The sequence below is a fragment of the Bactrocera latifrons genome, unplaced genomic scaffold, assembly GCF_001853355.1.
Source record: "Bactrocera latifrons isolate USDA-ARS-PBARC rearing strain unplaced genomic scaffold, ASM185335v1 scaffold_2, whole genome shotgun sequence".
NCBI lineage: Eukaryota > Metazoa > Arthropoda > Insecta > Diptera > Tephritidae > Bactrocera > Bactrocera latifrons.
This window is the reverse complement of record NW_017535518.1, coordinates 2,262,020-2,277,960: the sequence shown is the minus strand read 5'-3', so window position 1 is coordinate 2,277,960 and position 15,941 is coordinate 2,262,020. Positions and strand designations below refer to the sequence as shown.

At 33.0% G+C, this 15,941-nt stretch overlaps 1 protein-coding gene across 4 annotated transcripts in view; it reads right to left on the bottom strand.

Moving 5' to 3' along the window:
- The window catches only part of LOC108967865, a 75,568-nt gene extending 72,276 nt beyond the window's left edge, over window positions 1-3,292 (bottom strand). The window contains exons 1-2 of one of the 4 annotated variants that reach the window (XM_018931501.1): window positions 3,248-3,292; window positions 744-1,105 (exon numbers count right to left, since the gene is read on the bottom strand). In XM_018931501.1, coding sequence (XP_018787046.1) covers window positions 744-757 — 14 coding nt within the window. In that variant the 5' untranslated portion in view covers window positions 758-1,105; window positions 3,248-3,292. Of the gene's footprint in view, window positions 1-743; window positions 1,106-3,041 lie in introns of all 4 variants that reach the window. The other 3 variants (XM_018931498.1, XM_018931500.1, XM_018931499.1) reach the window with 3 other exon arrangements.
- Between the last annotated feature and the right edge of the window lie 12,649 nt (window positions 3,293-15,941).

The following is a 15,941-nucleotide window of genomic DNA, read 5'->3' as shown; positions in this document are numbered from 1 at the left end:
TTTATTGTCCAACTTTCTTAAATGTATGCCAGTCTGTTTATTTTTAATCACTTTTCATTTAATTTATGAATTTCTTAATTTATTTCTATTTTTTATTTTGCTTAAACATCAGGCGCGCACACGCCGCCAATAAACCCACAATAGTTCGACACTTAGCCAGCGCAAGTGGGTTGGGCGGGGCCAGCTGACGCAACGCATTAACCGTCGTAAACGCTGCGCTGGCATGTCGGCGCTGGCGGCCCTGAGGTAGTGGGCGTTGTTGGCCTTCAAAGTGAAGAAAGCCACGACAGAAAATAAATATTATATAAAAATACAAGAACCTCGCACAGATTTATTGGCAGCACTATTTGCCTCCTGTGTTGGCGCATGTAAGACGCGGCGCTCTTTACAGAACACACTTCGGAGAACAAAAACTGCACAACTCGATATTGATGTTTTAAGAAAGTGTAACATAATTTTTAGGTGGAAAATGATTGTGTTAAAGAATAAATGATAAAAGGGAAAGTAAATGGACATTAAAAGTGATAAGTACGATTTTCTAATACTCTTCCCACTATTACCCTCGCTTTATTCACTTTACTTTTTTTTTTTGTTAAAATTCCGGTTAATATTAATCACTAGAACTTGCTTGTGTTTTTTTTCCTTTTTTTACTTTTCCTCCAACAATTTTTCGAAAATTTTGTATTCAAAATTTTTATTTAAATTTAAGTTATGCAAAAAAAAAAATTGTAAAATCTACTCACCCCGCTGAATTCATTGCTGTTCGGTTTATTGTTGCTTCTACGGTTTAGATGCGTCTATGCTGATTTTTTTGACTCAAAGCAAAACTTTTGCCAAAAATCGTTGTTTCACTGCTTTGGTCGGTGTTTGCGTCGATTTCGTTTTTGGTTGACAACAGTCAGCACAGTCCACCAGAGCAAGCACTTTTTCCTTCTTTCAGCCGTTTGCAGTTAATCTCTCTTGGTTTGCTAGCTTTACCGCAATTTATCTTTCAAGTAATCTCATTAGAATTCTAAGTACCGCAGCGTTGTTATTTTGCGTTACGTTTGACTTAAATTTTTTATTCTAATTTTTATTTTATGAGCCGAAATTTATCACCAAATCACTGAAAATTCACAGCAAATATTATATAAAAATTCGCCAATTGTAGGCGTGTAATGTAAGAAACAGTTTGCAGGTTGCAAAATTGTCTTCAAAATATTTTGGGCGTGTGGTTTGAGTTTTTAGTTTTAAGTCTTAAAATCTTAAATGTCGTTGATTATCAAATCGCCGAAATAAAAATGAACGGAAAAGGAAAAATATAAATTTCAACCATTTTTTGCTGTAGCTTTAAAACGCATTTAAAAAGTTTTTGTTTACATAAAATCAAATTTCTTTTGTAATTCTCTATGGCTTTATAAATTTCAAATTTCGCTTGTAATTCTCAGAAGCTTTATAAATTTTAAAAAGTAATATATATTGAAAAGTTTATTTGAAAACAAGAAAAAACATTCACTTCATCTGCCACGAAGCTATAATACCCTTCACAGGTGCATTTAAAGTTATTGATCTTAATTTTGTTCGATCAGTTTGTTTGTCAGTTGTATGCTATAGTGGTTCGATCTGAACAATTCACTCGGATATTGTTGCATTGTCTTGAATAATAAGCCGTGCCAAATATTGTGAAGTTATATTGCCAAATGGAAATGTTCTTCATACAATGAATTATAAGCACCTATATGCTCTAGTAGTCCGATATGAACAAAATGTTCGAAGATTGTAGCGTTGCTTTGGACAATCATATATACCAAATTTCGTGAAGATAATTTCTCAAACATATAATTTATGCTTAGAAAATTCGTGGCAAACTTCATTTGTACAGTATATCCTCTTCAAGATATATTTATGAAAAATATGGAGGAATATTAAATATTTCTATGGTTGTAGCAATGTTTTGCAGTGGTCAGTGTTTTTTTTTTCTATTATTATATTATTTTAGTTTTGAATACCACTCTTCAGTATTCTTTAAAAATATATAGAACACAAATATTTTTTTTTTAATGTCTATACCTTTGTAATAATTAAAAAAAAAAATTAAGAATAATTCTAATAGTCATAAAATTAATAATTCGTCGTTCTGATTGAATATTTTCCAGTAGAAATGAGACTCTTTATATTTTAACTATATGTAATCCTTAAATTTCTTCACGATTTAAAAAAAATGTGTAATAATGACTTTGAACAATTAAAAAAAATGTTTTTGTCCAAAAGTGCTAATTAAATAAATTTGTTATATTTGCCAAATCAAATTTAGTTCTTATAACTTATAATTATATAAAGAGTTTTGTTGAAATTGAAGTACTATACGAATTATTTTATTAATATAATATTTTGTTATTTTTAGTTTCAAAAAATGTTATTTACGTTTTATGGGTCATTCATTTATTGTTATTGTTATTTATTGTTATTATAATTTTGTTTTGAAAACGTTATTTTCTAAAAATATAAATATTAATGTAAATATTATATTTAAAGGGTCATAGTTTTTACACTTAGTTTTTCAAAATTTCAAAAACGCAATTTTCCTACTTTTTTTGAAAACGTAAAATTTCTAATTTAAATATATGTATATCTATTCACTTTAAATGTTATTTTTTGAATACCTATGATCACTATAACGATCAAATCACACTTTTTTTTACACACAGTCAACGTACTTAGTTTTTCAAAGTTTCAAAAACGCAATTTTCCAACATTTTTTAATTTTTATTTTAAAATTTTTTACACCAATCTTCACAAAACACCCTTCTAATTAAATTTCACAGTTCAAGTTTTACTTCTCGCACTCTTACAATAATATGCTTGCACTTCGCTATGCTTTTCACACCTAAAACTCGTGTTCGAAATTAAAATCGTTAATATTTTTGCACGAAATTATTAATTTAACCGTTCGCAAATCACATTAATGTGTTTTCTTATAATTTTCATGCAGCTATTTTTAACTACATATATATATATATATCTATATATATCTATTGTAAGTACATGCGACGGCACTTTACTTTTCCTCACACGTTGCAAACAATTTGTGAATTCTTCAGCGTATTCACACTTTAGACTACAATTTCAGATTTCTTATCGATTATTTTAATTACTTTTCTGCAATTTTTCTTGTTTATTCAAGAATTGTTTAGTTTCAATTGATTTCTAAATGTAATATGTAATAATTCTTGTTCTTCCTCGGTCTTTCTTTGGTGATGGTTCTCACTCAGAAAACAACGCGTTTCTTCAAGTAGCCCAACTCGCACTGAATTCGCAGGAAAATTTTCCTCAACATTCTAGCCGAAAAAATGTTGAAACTTTGTGAAAAATTCGTACGCTTCGGTCAAGCGGTAAATTTGCGTTTGTGTATGTGCGTGTGTGTACGCGGTCGAACTGTATAAAAATATAAATTTCTTTGCATGTATAGGTATTTTCCCATACATTTTGTGTCTGTGTATGGGTGTGTGTGTGTGCCGTGTATTGGCCATGTTGGAAAACTCACGAATAATATGCTCGCGAGATTTTCGGCCGTTTTCGTTTAAATAATTAAAAGATTTCGGAAAATTCTAAGCAAGAAAAAGGAACGCCGGAGTACATATGTATTTAATTGTATATAATATAAGTAATATATATTATAGAATTTTAGGCGAAATTGCGTGTATTCTTCGCACTAGTCCGTTAATTCCGTTTCATTTTATTCTCTTTTCGATTTTTTTTCTGTCTTTGGGGGATTTTCAATTCACTCTATTTTGTTCTAAAATAAAAGGATGAGCAATGTGCTGTGCGTGCCAAGGCGAATCCCCGGAGTTTGGCAAATAAATTTTAATAGCCTGATTTGTTAGTTGAAAAACAAAAATAAAACTTATTTGCAGAATAATAATCACAAGTGTCATAGAATAAAAGCAAATGCACAAAATTATACATATATTCAACTATTTATTGCTTTTAAACATCGCTACTTCAATGACTGAAAACAAATGCTAAGGGCAAAGTAAAACAGTGTACAAAGTATATCGAAATTCATAAATGTGGTCAATGCAAAAAAAAAAAAAAAACACATAGACAGTGGACAAACTGAGTCAGTTTAGCCTGACGGATATAGCTAAATCATTTGACTGTAATGACGTGACCTAGTCCTCAGTTTTCAAGATATTGATTTGAAACTTGGCACACATCTTCCTCACCGCAAGAAGCTGCTCATTTTCAAGACCCACACTGACCGATCAAAGTCATGTCCTTCTACCCTTCTTGTACCTGCTTTTGATAACCAGAATGACAACTCCAAGTTCATTACTGTCTAATGTTTTTAAAAAATGCGCAATTTGGGACTACTAAAGTTGAACTCTGACTCCGTTTTCTGACCTAATTCATCGACTGAATATTTGCTCTTTTACCTGGACCGAACTGCGGTTGATCTTTGGTCTTCCTCAGTTCTAAAGTGATTTCAATCTCGGTTCATAAGGTGATTTCAGCCTAAGTTTCAAAAATGATTTCAATCTCACATCTAGAAGTGAATTTTGTCCCAGTTCCAAAGTTGATTTAAACCTCATTTCCAAATGCGATTTTAACCTAACTTCTGGAACTGATTTCAACTTTCAATAGTGATTTTAATTTCTATTGCGAAAGGAATTTCAACCTAAATTAGTTGCAAACCACTCCACATTCGTTCTTAATCATGCGGAGTTCTCTTCCTCACCACTACTCAACCAAAGCAAAGCAAAAATGTTGACACTTCAAGGTGTTGCAATTATGTCGCACTTCCTAACACATCCCTGATTTCATTATTAAAATGCGTAATACGGTTAGGGAAATGTCAACCAACACGTTCGGTCTATTTAGCATAACCTCCAAAACCATTCTTGGTGTTCAATCATAATCATCTCCGCCGTCATAACAAAGCAGTGATCACTACTTATCATCTTTTCCGTCTTCTGTCACTTACAAACCTTGCTAATACCAAAGAACTGTTTTTTTCTTCGCATTTTTTGTAGACAACTGTAGAACTTGACATAAGCACATTTTTTTTTTGTGGCTCATCCATTATCTATTTAACTTTTTTGCCCGCATTCACAGCTGTTGATCAAATAAATACCACTTTACCCCCCACACGGGTGCGAGCAATGCCGACCAATGGTCGCAACGACAACTAATGTCAAACCCGTTGCCGCTGCCGCTGCTGTGGGCGAACGCAGACAATAGATTTTTCATTTATTCCTGAAAGCTTTCACGCGTACACGAGCCCAACGACAATGAATGTATGTGCATGTTGCCATTTTGCATTTTTCACCCGTTTCGGCTTCTGAGCAGTGTGCGTTGGACGAATTTTGGCATGCGACCAATTTGCCTAAATCGCATACGAATCAAATGTATATATTTGTATGAAGAGAAAAGGAAATAAAAGAAAAAGAATAGTTTAACATCAAAATTTAATTTAAATGAAGTATATAAAAGTAAAAAACAAAACAACTGAAATGATATAATAAAAAATTGCTTGCAAAAAATTTTATTTTAGTTATAGAATTGATTTTATTCTTGAGAGAAGTGAAATGTAATTCAAAAATTCAGAATTTTTCGACTTAACTAGCATAAGCAGTTTCTATGATTGTTCATTATTTATCTTTAATTTTAATCGAATATTGTACAATCGAATTCGAGAGAAAAATGCACAGAATGATATCGGGCCAAGTACCGAGTATTCAACGATACTCTCTCTTTTAACGAATTTATCTATACTTCTCTTCAGATTTGTTCTTCATCGCTCGTTTTCAGCATCAAATTTTTATGAATATATGGCTCAATAAATCTCTTCGATCCGGCTGGATGTCAAAGTCGTCAATGCCGTCTATGCAACCAGAATTAATCTCAATAATATATTCTTAATTAGTATGAAATTTTTCAAGGGGTGACAAGATTGTTCTTTGATGTACAAGTCATTAGGAGGTTTAATCCACATATTAGGTCGTTGACAAGTAATCTCGTTTGATGATAACATCTAATCTTGTTGCATTCAACAGCCAACTTCACAATAATATCGTTGGCTAAATGAATAAATGTTTATACACATTAAAAATCGTGTCTAAATAGTAACAAAAACAAGTAAAAAAGGGCTAAGTTTGGGTGTAACCGAATATTTGATACTCTTGCAACTTGTAAGAATGAAAGTAAGGGGAATTTCTTCGGATAATACATGTACGCATACACTTTCCGACATATTCACCATTAGGGTTGTTAGCATAACGATAAAAATATGTATATGGTATATTTGGGACTTGTATTATCACGCCACATATAAAATAATGTCTTTTACGTTTCATTTAGGTACCTCACATACAATCAATAGTCATATGGAGCAAAATTTAGACACAACGATGTACTGAGATTATGAGTAAAACATATTCGGTAATTTTCATTGAGATAACTCAAATATTGGCCGGTATATCCATCATATATTCATCTGGAAATCTTTATATCAGGTATATGGGGGCTCAGGGAAGTATTGACCCTATTCAACTCATTTACTATTATCAGGAAAGGATTCTGTCTGAGTTTCAATTGTATATCTCACACATTGATCAATATTTTCGCTTAAAATTCAAGTATATACTATATATGAGTGTCCACATATTCGGTACCTAAAGTTCTCGGTGGAATTAGGACATTTTTGGACTTTCGGGTCCCGAGATATGTTGGTTAGTCGAAAAAGTATTTTCGTATATTTTGAAATTTTTATTATAATTATAAAAAGGAAGAATACCACGCAAGCCACCAATGAAATTTGTGAAGTTTAAGGAGACGATGCTGTCAGTTCGTGTAGCACAACAATGGTTCGGTCGCTTCCGCTCTTGAAATTTCGATGTGAAAGAAGCACCTTGCTTTGGTTTCGTTGAAAAAGTCGATCAAATTATGGAAAATATTGACCAGGACCGTTACATAAGCAGTCATGAAATCGGATCTTAAGATTCACCATCAAACGGGCTTGAACTATTTAAAAAGGGGTGGCTACGAAAAGAATGTTTGGGTACCACATGAATTGTCTGTGAAAAATTTAATGAATGGAATTAACATCTGCGATTCTCTGCTGAAACAAAATGAAGTCGTACCATTTCTGAAACAAATGGAAACAGGAGATGAAAAGTGGATCAAATACGACAACAATGTGCGAAAAAGGTCATGGTCTAAATATGCTGAGTCTTTGAAGGGATTGGAAAGGAATCATCCAATATGAGCTGATCCAGCCTGCTCGACCGATTGATTTTTCACATCTTTGATGACTGGGTAAAAACTGGGAAAGCTTGGCTATACATACATATGGCATACATTATATAGTCCTGACTTTGCACCAACGGACTACCATTTGTTTCGGTCAATGCAGGACTCCCTTAATGGAGTAGAGTTGATTTCAAGCCTGTTGGAAGCCAGTAAAAATTAGTTTTCGCAGTTTTTTCCCGAGAAACCAGAAAAGTTTTTCTCTAATGGAATAATGTCTCTAGCGGAAAAATGCCAAAAAGTGGTCGACAAAAATGATACATATTTATCACCATAAATACTATAAAAAAAAAATATAAGTTGAAGTTTTAATAGAAATACAAAAAAAAAATTCCGACTATGCCCAACAGGAGACATTCATCCCCATCAAAGTAATCCACTTATGCCAACAGATTTTCCAATCTTCGAAACACTGGTTGTAGTCACTTTCCGAGATGGCCTTCAGTTCCGTCTTCGCTGCGGCTTGAATCTCCTCTATCGTATAAAAATGGTGTCCCCGTGGTGGTCTTTTGAGCTTGGTGAACAACCAGAAGCAAACCAACCGAAACAGTCAACATAACATTAATTTTTGAGCGACTTTGGTGCGATTTTTTTGGTCTCGGCTCTCTTTTGGCACGATATTCGCTCGATTGATCAGTTGTTTCGGGGTGGTAAGTATAGATCTAAGTTTCATCGCCAGTTATAATGCGTTTCATGACACCCTGGTAGACGGAAACCATCGTTTCACACAATTCAACGCGACGCCTTTTTTCCAAAAAATTCAATGTTTTCGGTACCAGATTTGACGCACTTGAGGCCCAAAACATCCTTCAAAATAGTATTGGCTGAGCCTTTCGATATGCCAACTTCATCAGCAAGGTCTCTAAATGTTAATCGACGGTTTTTCAACACCAAATCTTTGATTTGTTAAACGTGAGCTTCGTCGGTTGAGGTTGACGGTCGCCCTGGACGCTACTCGTCTTCGACACGTTCACGGCCGGCTTGGAACTCACTATAAAGCTTGTAAACATATTTTTTAGACATAGCCTCATCACCAAAGGCTTTCAGTCAAATTATCCGGAGCAGAAAATTGATTCCGTAAACAAAATTTAATGCAAATTCTTTGCTCAACAAATTTCGACATCGCAAAAAATGAAAAAATCACTTTTAGCAGCTCACAAAACGACACGTATCTCAAACACTAATGAATATTTTGACATGAAATTTGACATAAATGTGACGGACATTCCTACGAACCTAAAAAAAAATTATTCTGCAAATCCTTCGAAGCGCGCAGTTTAAATTCAAATGTCACCTTATTTTTTGGGCAACATTTTAGTGTGGAGTCTCAAAAACTGAAGGACTAGTTCGGATATATGTTTACAGACAGATGGTGGCAAACTTAATATACCCAGGGGTATAATAATAATATAATAATGTATGAAAATGTATTCAGCAAAAGCTCCGAATTTCGGAAAGAAGGCAAAGTCTCAGAAATATTGTAGGGTGTGATTAATTGTATCGCCTTACAGAGTAAATCTCGTGAACACTTTGAACTTCTAGTAAGAGTCGGGAGTTTGTATACGAATAAACATTCCGAATAAATGAAAATTGTCTTATACCCTTCCTGAGATCTCTAACCTAACCTTACAATAAGTAAATTTTATTTTTTAACATTTAGTTGATTTTAATTTTTTTAATTTCTAATATTTTCTATACCATTCTTTTAAAATTATTATAATTTTTCTTCCAGATTTACAATTTTCTAGCAAAATTTGTACAGAAATGTTAAATGAATTTAAATATTTGTGAAAAGCAGCTGTCTGGTTGAATTTTCGGTTTCTTTTGTTTTGACTGCATCGCTTTAATGGCCTTTGTATGTTCATTCTAAAAATACAAAAACATAGTTGTTAATAAAATTATGATTTGTGTACGAAAATATAATCAATCGTTTTCTAGTAGCATGCGGTATTTATATACGTATGAATATATATATTATACGCTTTAGTTTCAAAAATCACTTTGAAGAGTGTGAAGTTATTATTTTGTGGCGCATATAGAAATAAATATATTACTATGGCGTTCGCTCATTAAATTTGATTCGTTATACTCCATATACATATATTCTACATACGTATGTAAATGTATTTAATAGACAGATATATGCTCCCATTAAACGAACTATATGTACTACATGTAGTGTTGTCTGGTGCCAAACTATGAACACGTGCCAACTTTGAAAACAATATTTTCTACTGCTCATTGAACTCATGACTAATCTACCTTCTTAAGCATATGCACAAATAAATGTATATGTTCACTTATAGAGACACATTCGTATATATGTATGTATATAAGCAAAAGATTTGACACATATGCGAAGAAAGTACTTTTTATATATTTGAATACTAGCTTAGCAAAAATTACAAACGTTTTATTTCTTTTTTAAGTTTTTTAAGTGCAAAATGATATGTATTTTTTATTTACATGACAATGTGTAACCTTCAACATGACAGTTCAAGTGCACATGCTACGAATGAATACTGGTACTTAATACTCCACGCTAAAGGATTAGCTTGAAGAGTCTACATTATCTTGATAATTAAGAATTTTTATTGAATTTTTTGCCGAAAATGTATGTCAGAACAGAACAAATTGTAGTCTCTGCTAGATACTTGGTTTTTTATACGATCAGCAAACAGTAAAATGAAGGCTCTTCATAGTTCTCTAAACAAGTAACTACCAACTTAGGACTGAATATCAAGAATTCTTGACAGTTTTTCAAAAATTCTGTAAAAAAATGTTATCTAAAAATATTGAAGCCACATAAATTGTAGGAAATTCTTAGAGCTAGAGTTGTTACAGCAAATCGGCATCAACTGGAAATAATATTTAGAAAATTAATTTGCAAGTTTATTAATTTTCTTGAATTTTATTATCTGCAAGTACAGGTTTAGTAGGAATTTTTGAAATAAAAAATGCGATTCTTCTGATTCTGATAGCCATCTAAATGAATTCACTATAAAATAGTCCCCCTGTGCTAGTGGCACCATCGGGCGCTGAGACTAAGTATTAGGTACGCAACTAAGTTCTAACTGTTTGCCAATGGATTATTCCAGCAGCTAGTGGTGATCGATTTTGATATATTCAAAACGTGACCCAGACATTTGAAAAAGAGACAACTTCTCCATATTAGTGACTTTGCTAATGTGTCCTAAAATTTTGATTATGCGAATATGTCCGATTTTTTGCAAATAATCGTAATTTGCGGGAAGTGTTGATTTTCTTCTTTCAGTCAAAGAGATCGAAAGCTGAAGCACGTCGGAAACTCCAAAAGGGTTACGAAAGTGGTGCCCCAAGGAAAACTATATATTGTATGAAACTATATTCCGTAATTGCTTTCGTCATTTCAAAGACGGCGATTTTGATATTAGCGACCGTTCGCGTGAAGGAGAGCCAAAAACCTTTGAAGGAGGTGAATTGTAGACGTTGCTCGAGTAGGATCCGTTTCAAACCCAAGAGGAGCTTGCTTTAATATTGGGAGTCACCCGGTAAACCATTTTAAAGCCACTGAGAACGCTCGGCCTTTTAAGACAAAAAATGAGTCCGCAAAATCATGTATATGGTCCGCAAAATATGCAGATAATCTTCTTTGTCCATTATTCTATAGAATTTTGTTGGAATACTACAGGCTAGCGAAGCAAGCAGTGTGAAGCAATCTCATACCATGGCGGCGCTTCCAACACACTTCATTATTTGTGTAACAAGGTTCCTTTGGATGGTCCCCCCAATGGCAATGTCAGCAATATTATTTTTCAGCTGCTTGAAAATTATTGAATTTTAATTCGGCTGACCAGATTAAAAGCTTCGAGTCATCTGCTATCTAATTTCGGTGCTCTCGGGCAAAATTCAAGTATGCCTTAACATGATATATATACTGACAATGCAGGTTTTTATTTTTTACCGCTACATTATAGCCAATGTTGTGGAGAGCTCTTCTGTCATTCCATTTCCTAACAAGCTTATTTGTTTCTATAAATATATTCTGTGGTGTCAAGTGCTTGTTTCTTTTCGTATATTTTATCGTAGGACGTGCGTCTGCATTGATCAAATTTTTATTATGGAACCTGACTTGTGATGCCTGCTCTTGTGATGACATACAAGTAATACTTCCCTCAATATGGGATACCTTCTTCATTATTTTGAAGGCTAATGAAATAAACATATTAACTCTTATAAAAATATTTTTTTTCTTTGCTACTTTTATACTTACGCATATATAAAGACACGAATCACTAATTTCTATTCTTTTTTGCTCCCCACTGTATATTTTACCTCAAAGTGAAGCCTTAAGACATTATATCCCTTTGGTAATTTGTACATATGTATGTACTACTATATAATATGTTCATAGTACAGTTGAAAATAGTCTTCGAAAAATTTAAATTTATTCAGCAAATAGTATAAAAAAGGAGTATTGATAGATGGGAAATAAGCGTATTTATAAGAACTTTTAACTTCGTGTAATCGGTTCCCAAAACTTTGAACATATTTTCTCGAAATGCTGATCTGATTCGGTTAGAAAAAAGCTCCGAAATTATTGGACCGATTGAAATTTTCACATATCTATTTTATTAATTTTTGTCAGTTAAAGACCGAGGAAATGATGTTTTTCCAACGAAGATAATCTCATTAAGCCAATTAAGTATTCATTTTCTTCACAAAAACTACTTTTTTAAGAGCCAACATTTTGTCTAACGGCCATTGCAGGTATTAATTTGTAGTTATAATATTTTTGGCTTAGGATTCTGAGAGAATTTAAATAAGAAAAATCTTGCTCACCGCCAGAGACCTTTTTTCGGAGCTTCACATATTATTATATTATTTTTATTTATTTATTAAATAAACTGCGTCTTAAAGAAAAGTTAACAAAAACAGTATTTTTTCTGAATCGTAAGTACAAATAAACATAGCCCCTTAAAACTTGCGCTTAAAAAGTTTGGAAATCCTTAGTTAAAAAGTAAATAATCTTCAGACATTAGATACAACTATTATTAATGAATAAGTTAATCTACTAAAATTATTCTACTAAATTCATCTACTCGCTCATATATTAAACTTAAATATACATATATCATTTATAAAAATCATTTTCGTTTTCGCTGATGAATCGTAAATATAGATTAGTGCAACCAATCCGTATTTCACACATTTTCACCGTGAAAAACTCAAATTGTTGTTGCTGGCCTTTATTTTTACTGTCACAAGCTACCTATGAGAATTTCCAACGCTCAAATACAATGACACAGATTAATGACCGAAGGCTGGAGCATCAAAAGCAATTACAAAAAAAACAACAATTGCAAAAGCGAATTGCAAATAAATGTGAAACCAAAATTACTAAAATTAGCCAAAAATCGTATAAATTTAGAAGTAAACTCAATTTACAATCGGTAACATTGAGTGAGGTGAGTAAGAAACAATAAAATTTAAAATAGTTGAAGAGTTCTCCCGAATGAATGAAGAAAATGCGTACACGAAAAAGAAATCAAGTACCATAGCTTGTTGTACCGCGCTCATTGCCTGACCGGTTAACGAAACTATTAATTAAAAGATTTGTAACGCAGACAGTTTGCAGATCTGCTTTGCTAAGCTTATGCTCCGCATTCAAATTCGCTTTGCTGATTTTTTGCCATTTATTTTTTATTTGTTGCTAAAAATGTCAATGCTCGCTGCGCTGCAGAACTCAAATTGCCAACAGATTGCGTAAAAACACACATAATAAAAATCAGTCTTGAAAGGAAAACTTGAAAATGAAGCGGTCAGTTTGCTATTTTTGTGTAAAAACAACAAAAAAACAAATTTAAAAGTATAAAAAAATAAGCATAGTAACTAAAGTCTGTATGTGTTTCTGGTTTAAGGAAAGCGTGCGAAAAATTCAAATTTTCGTTGACGCACACGAAACCCGTACATACTCATTGAAAAACGAACAAGTAGATAAATAATATATTTTTTGCGTAATGCAGCTGTTTTTTATAAATGTTTGTTGTTTTATGAAAATTTTACTTCTTTTCACTTTTATGCAAACACATATCTTTTTAGTACTTTTGCATATATTTAGTTATGTCGAACTTGATGAATGAGTTCAATAGGGTGGTCAGTTGCTTGTATGGAAAAGATTCACTCGTAAGATGCTTGAAAAATTATTTGCAGTTTTTCAAAGATTTTATTGAAAATTTTGAATATGTATAGTATCTAATGAATTTCTAAAAAAAATTTCACGTTTTAAATTTTAAGAAATTAGTTTTGGTATGTGATATCTACTAAATAAAAAAAATACTGAAACGTGATCCATTTCAAGGTTCCCTACTTTTTTAAAGCAAAACCACAGAAACTTCAAATTTAATGGGGAATGTTTATTATCGTTCGAAAGAACATTTCTGTCATTTAGTTTTTGAAAATTATCGCTTTCAAATGTTGGCTGCGGTTACGTTAAAGGTGGTCCATCCGTTGAGTCAAATTTTCTTTGACTCGTTCCAGCATTTAAACAGGTAACTGGGGAATAACACGCGTGATTTTTTTGCTATATAGACTTTACATATCCTCACAGGAAAATGTCTAATATCAGATGATCTCTGTGGTCAATTGCCCGGCCCAAAACGTGAAGCTATCTGCTCACCGAAGTGTTTTCTCAATAAATCCAACGATCTTATTGAATAATGTCGCCGAGATCCCGAGCTTTAATTGAAGACATCAAATAATTGATCGCTATTGACTGCATCATTTTTGAAGAAATATCAACCGATGATTTCACCGGGATGACTCATGAATTTTCGCACGCTCTGACTTCATTCCGGATCATACAGAAGTGAGGTTCTGCAGCTTTTTATAAGCAGAGATGGCAGTGATTAAGATAGCAGTAGATCTACTGCTCCGGAGTTCAGGCGTCATTAAAAACGAGTATACGCTCTGAAAGTAGAGTGGCCATACTCACTCACTAACTCGGCTCTCTAGCCTTGCATTCAAGCCTAGTAAAGAAATGCCTAACTTGTCCACCAACGACATCGAGTCTCTTTGTGATATTAGTATGGAAACCAGACCACAACAGAAGCGCGGGTATAATAATGAGCTGGTATGATAAACAGCTTAGCCCCGATATCAATAGAATGATTTGGGTCGGAGCTCCGCTCTTTTCGTGCATTCTATTACTGGAAAATTGGTACTCGCATGAGCTTGGCCATCGCTGAGTTGAGCTCTTCCGCCATCTCAACATCCTTTTGGCTCAAAGTGAATCGCAAGAGGTCTACTTAACTCTTTGCTTTCAATGAATTTAACTCTTTCCAAGGGTTCTAATTGGTCATTGTTATATTGATGTCAACGCGATACGATTGAGAGTTTTATTGAATGTCAGCCTCTACCTAATACCTAGGAGCTCACACTTTCAGACATTCCACCAATCTGTTGGAGATAGAAATAAAAAGCTTAAGCAGATTTTATAAGACCTGATTACAGGTGTCTTATTTCCTCTCCTACAAAGGACTGTGTACTCCAATAGCGATCCCTATCTTGACGATAAGTTTTTGGACCTAACCTAACCTTTTCATGATATCTTTGTTTTTTAATTCGTTTCCTTAGTTCTTTTTTTTTCGACGGCTAAACTGCACTACCCTTATGCTTAAATTAACAGTCGCTAATGCTTAAATTATCTGTGCGTATTATCATAGTATATATATCTATGCCGGCTAATTGACAGATATTGGTTTGCCCAAAACATGAATTACCAATTTGGATGCCAGGGGTGCTCAATGAATTTATGTGCTATTCTTTCAATTTCATTAATAAAAGCCCAAAATATTTCATTAACAAACACTTACAGATTTGTGCATATGATATATATGTATATTATATAATATTTTGCCTTCGACGGTTCCGACAAGAAGCAGCTTAATAGGCAGAAAATGTCATATGCAAAACTTCGTATCGATATTTCGAAAACCGAGGGACTATATAAGTCAAATATATACAGACTGACGGATATGGCTAAATAGCCTCAGCTTTTCATACAAATAATTTATATATATATTTTATAGGGTCTCTGACATTTCCATCTGGTTGTTTCAAACATCTAGGCAAACTTAATATGGTATACCGTGTTCAGGGTATAAAATGTACCTAAAGCTTTATATTTTTCGCTAACCACACTTAGCACATATATTTTGTTATAGCATTTTAGTGCCAGATGTCTACATTACTGCTAAAATTCGGGAAAACGCACACGAATACATCTATAATAGTATTTATATACATATGCACATACGAGTACAATGCCTAAATCAATTAAAAAAAGAAAATGTTTCAACAAAATTAAAACACTGTTATATTTTTGCGATTTTTATGTTGTTGAAATATTTATGTTTTTGCTATTAGCTTGTATTTAATTATTTTGCGGCGCTTTGAAAATATGAGTTGCCGTCATTTCCGAGAAAGGGGTGGGTGCATATGTGTACGATATGAATGATGACAAAAGGTTAACGAACTTGGTTATTAAAAAATATATGTATGTAATAATTTGAAATTAAGGAATTGCTTTCTTGGAAAGCATAATTTGGCAATAATTTCTTAAATGTATATTTTAAATAGGAAAATAGTTAACTTCGGCTGGACCAAAGCTATAA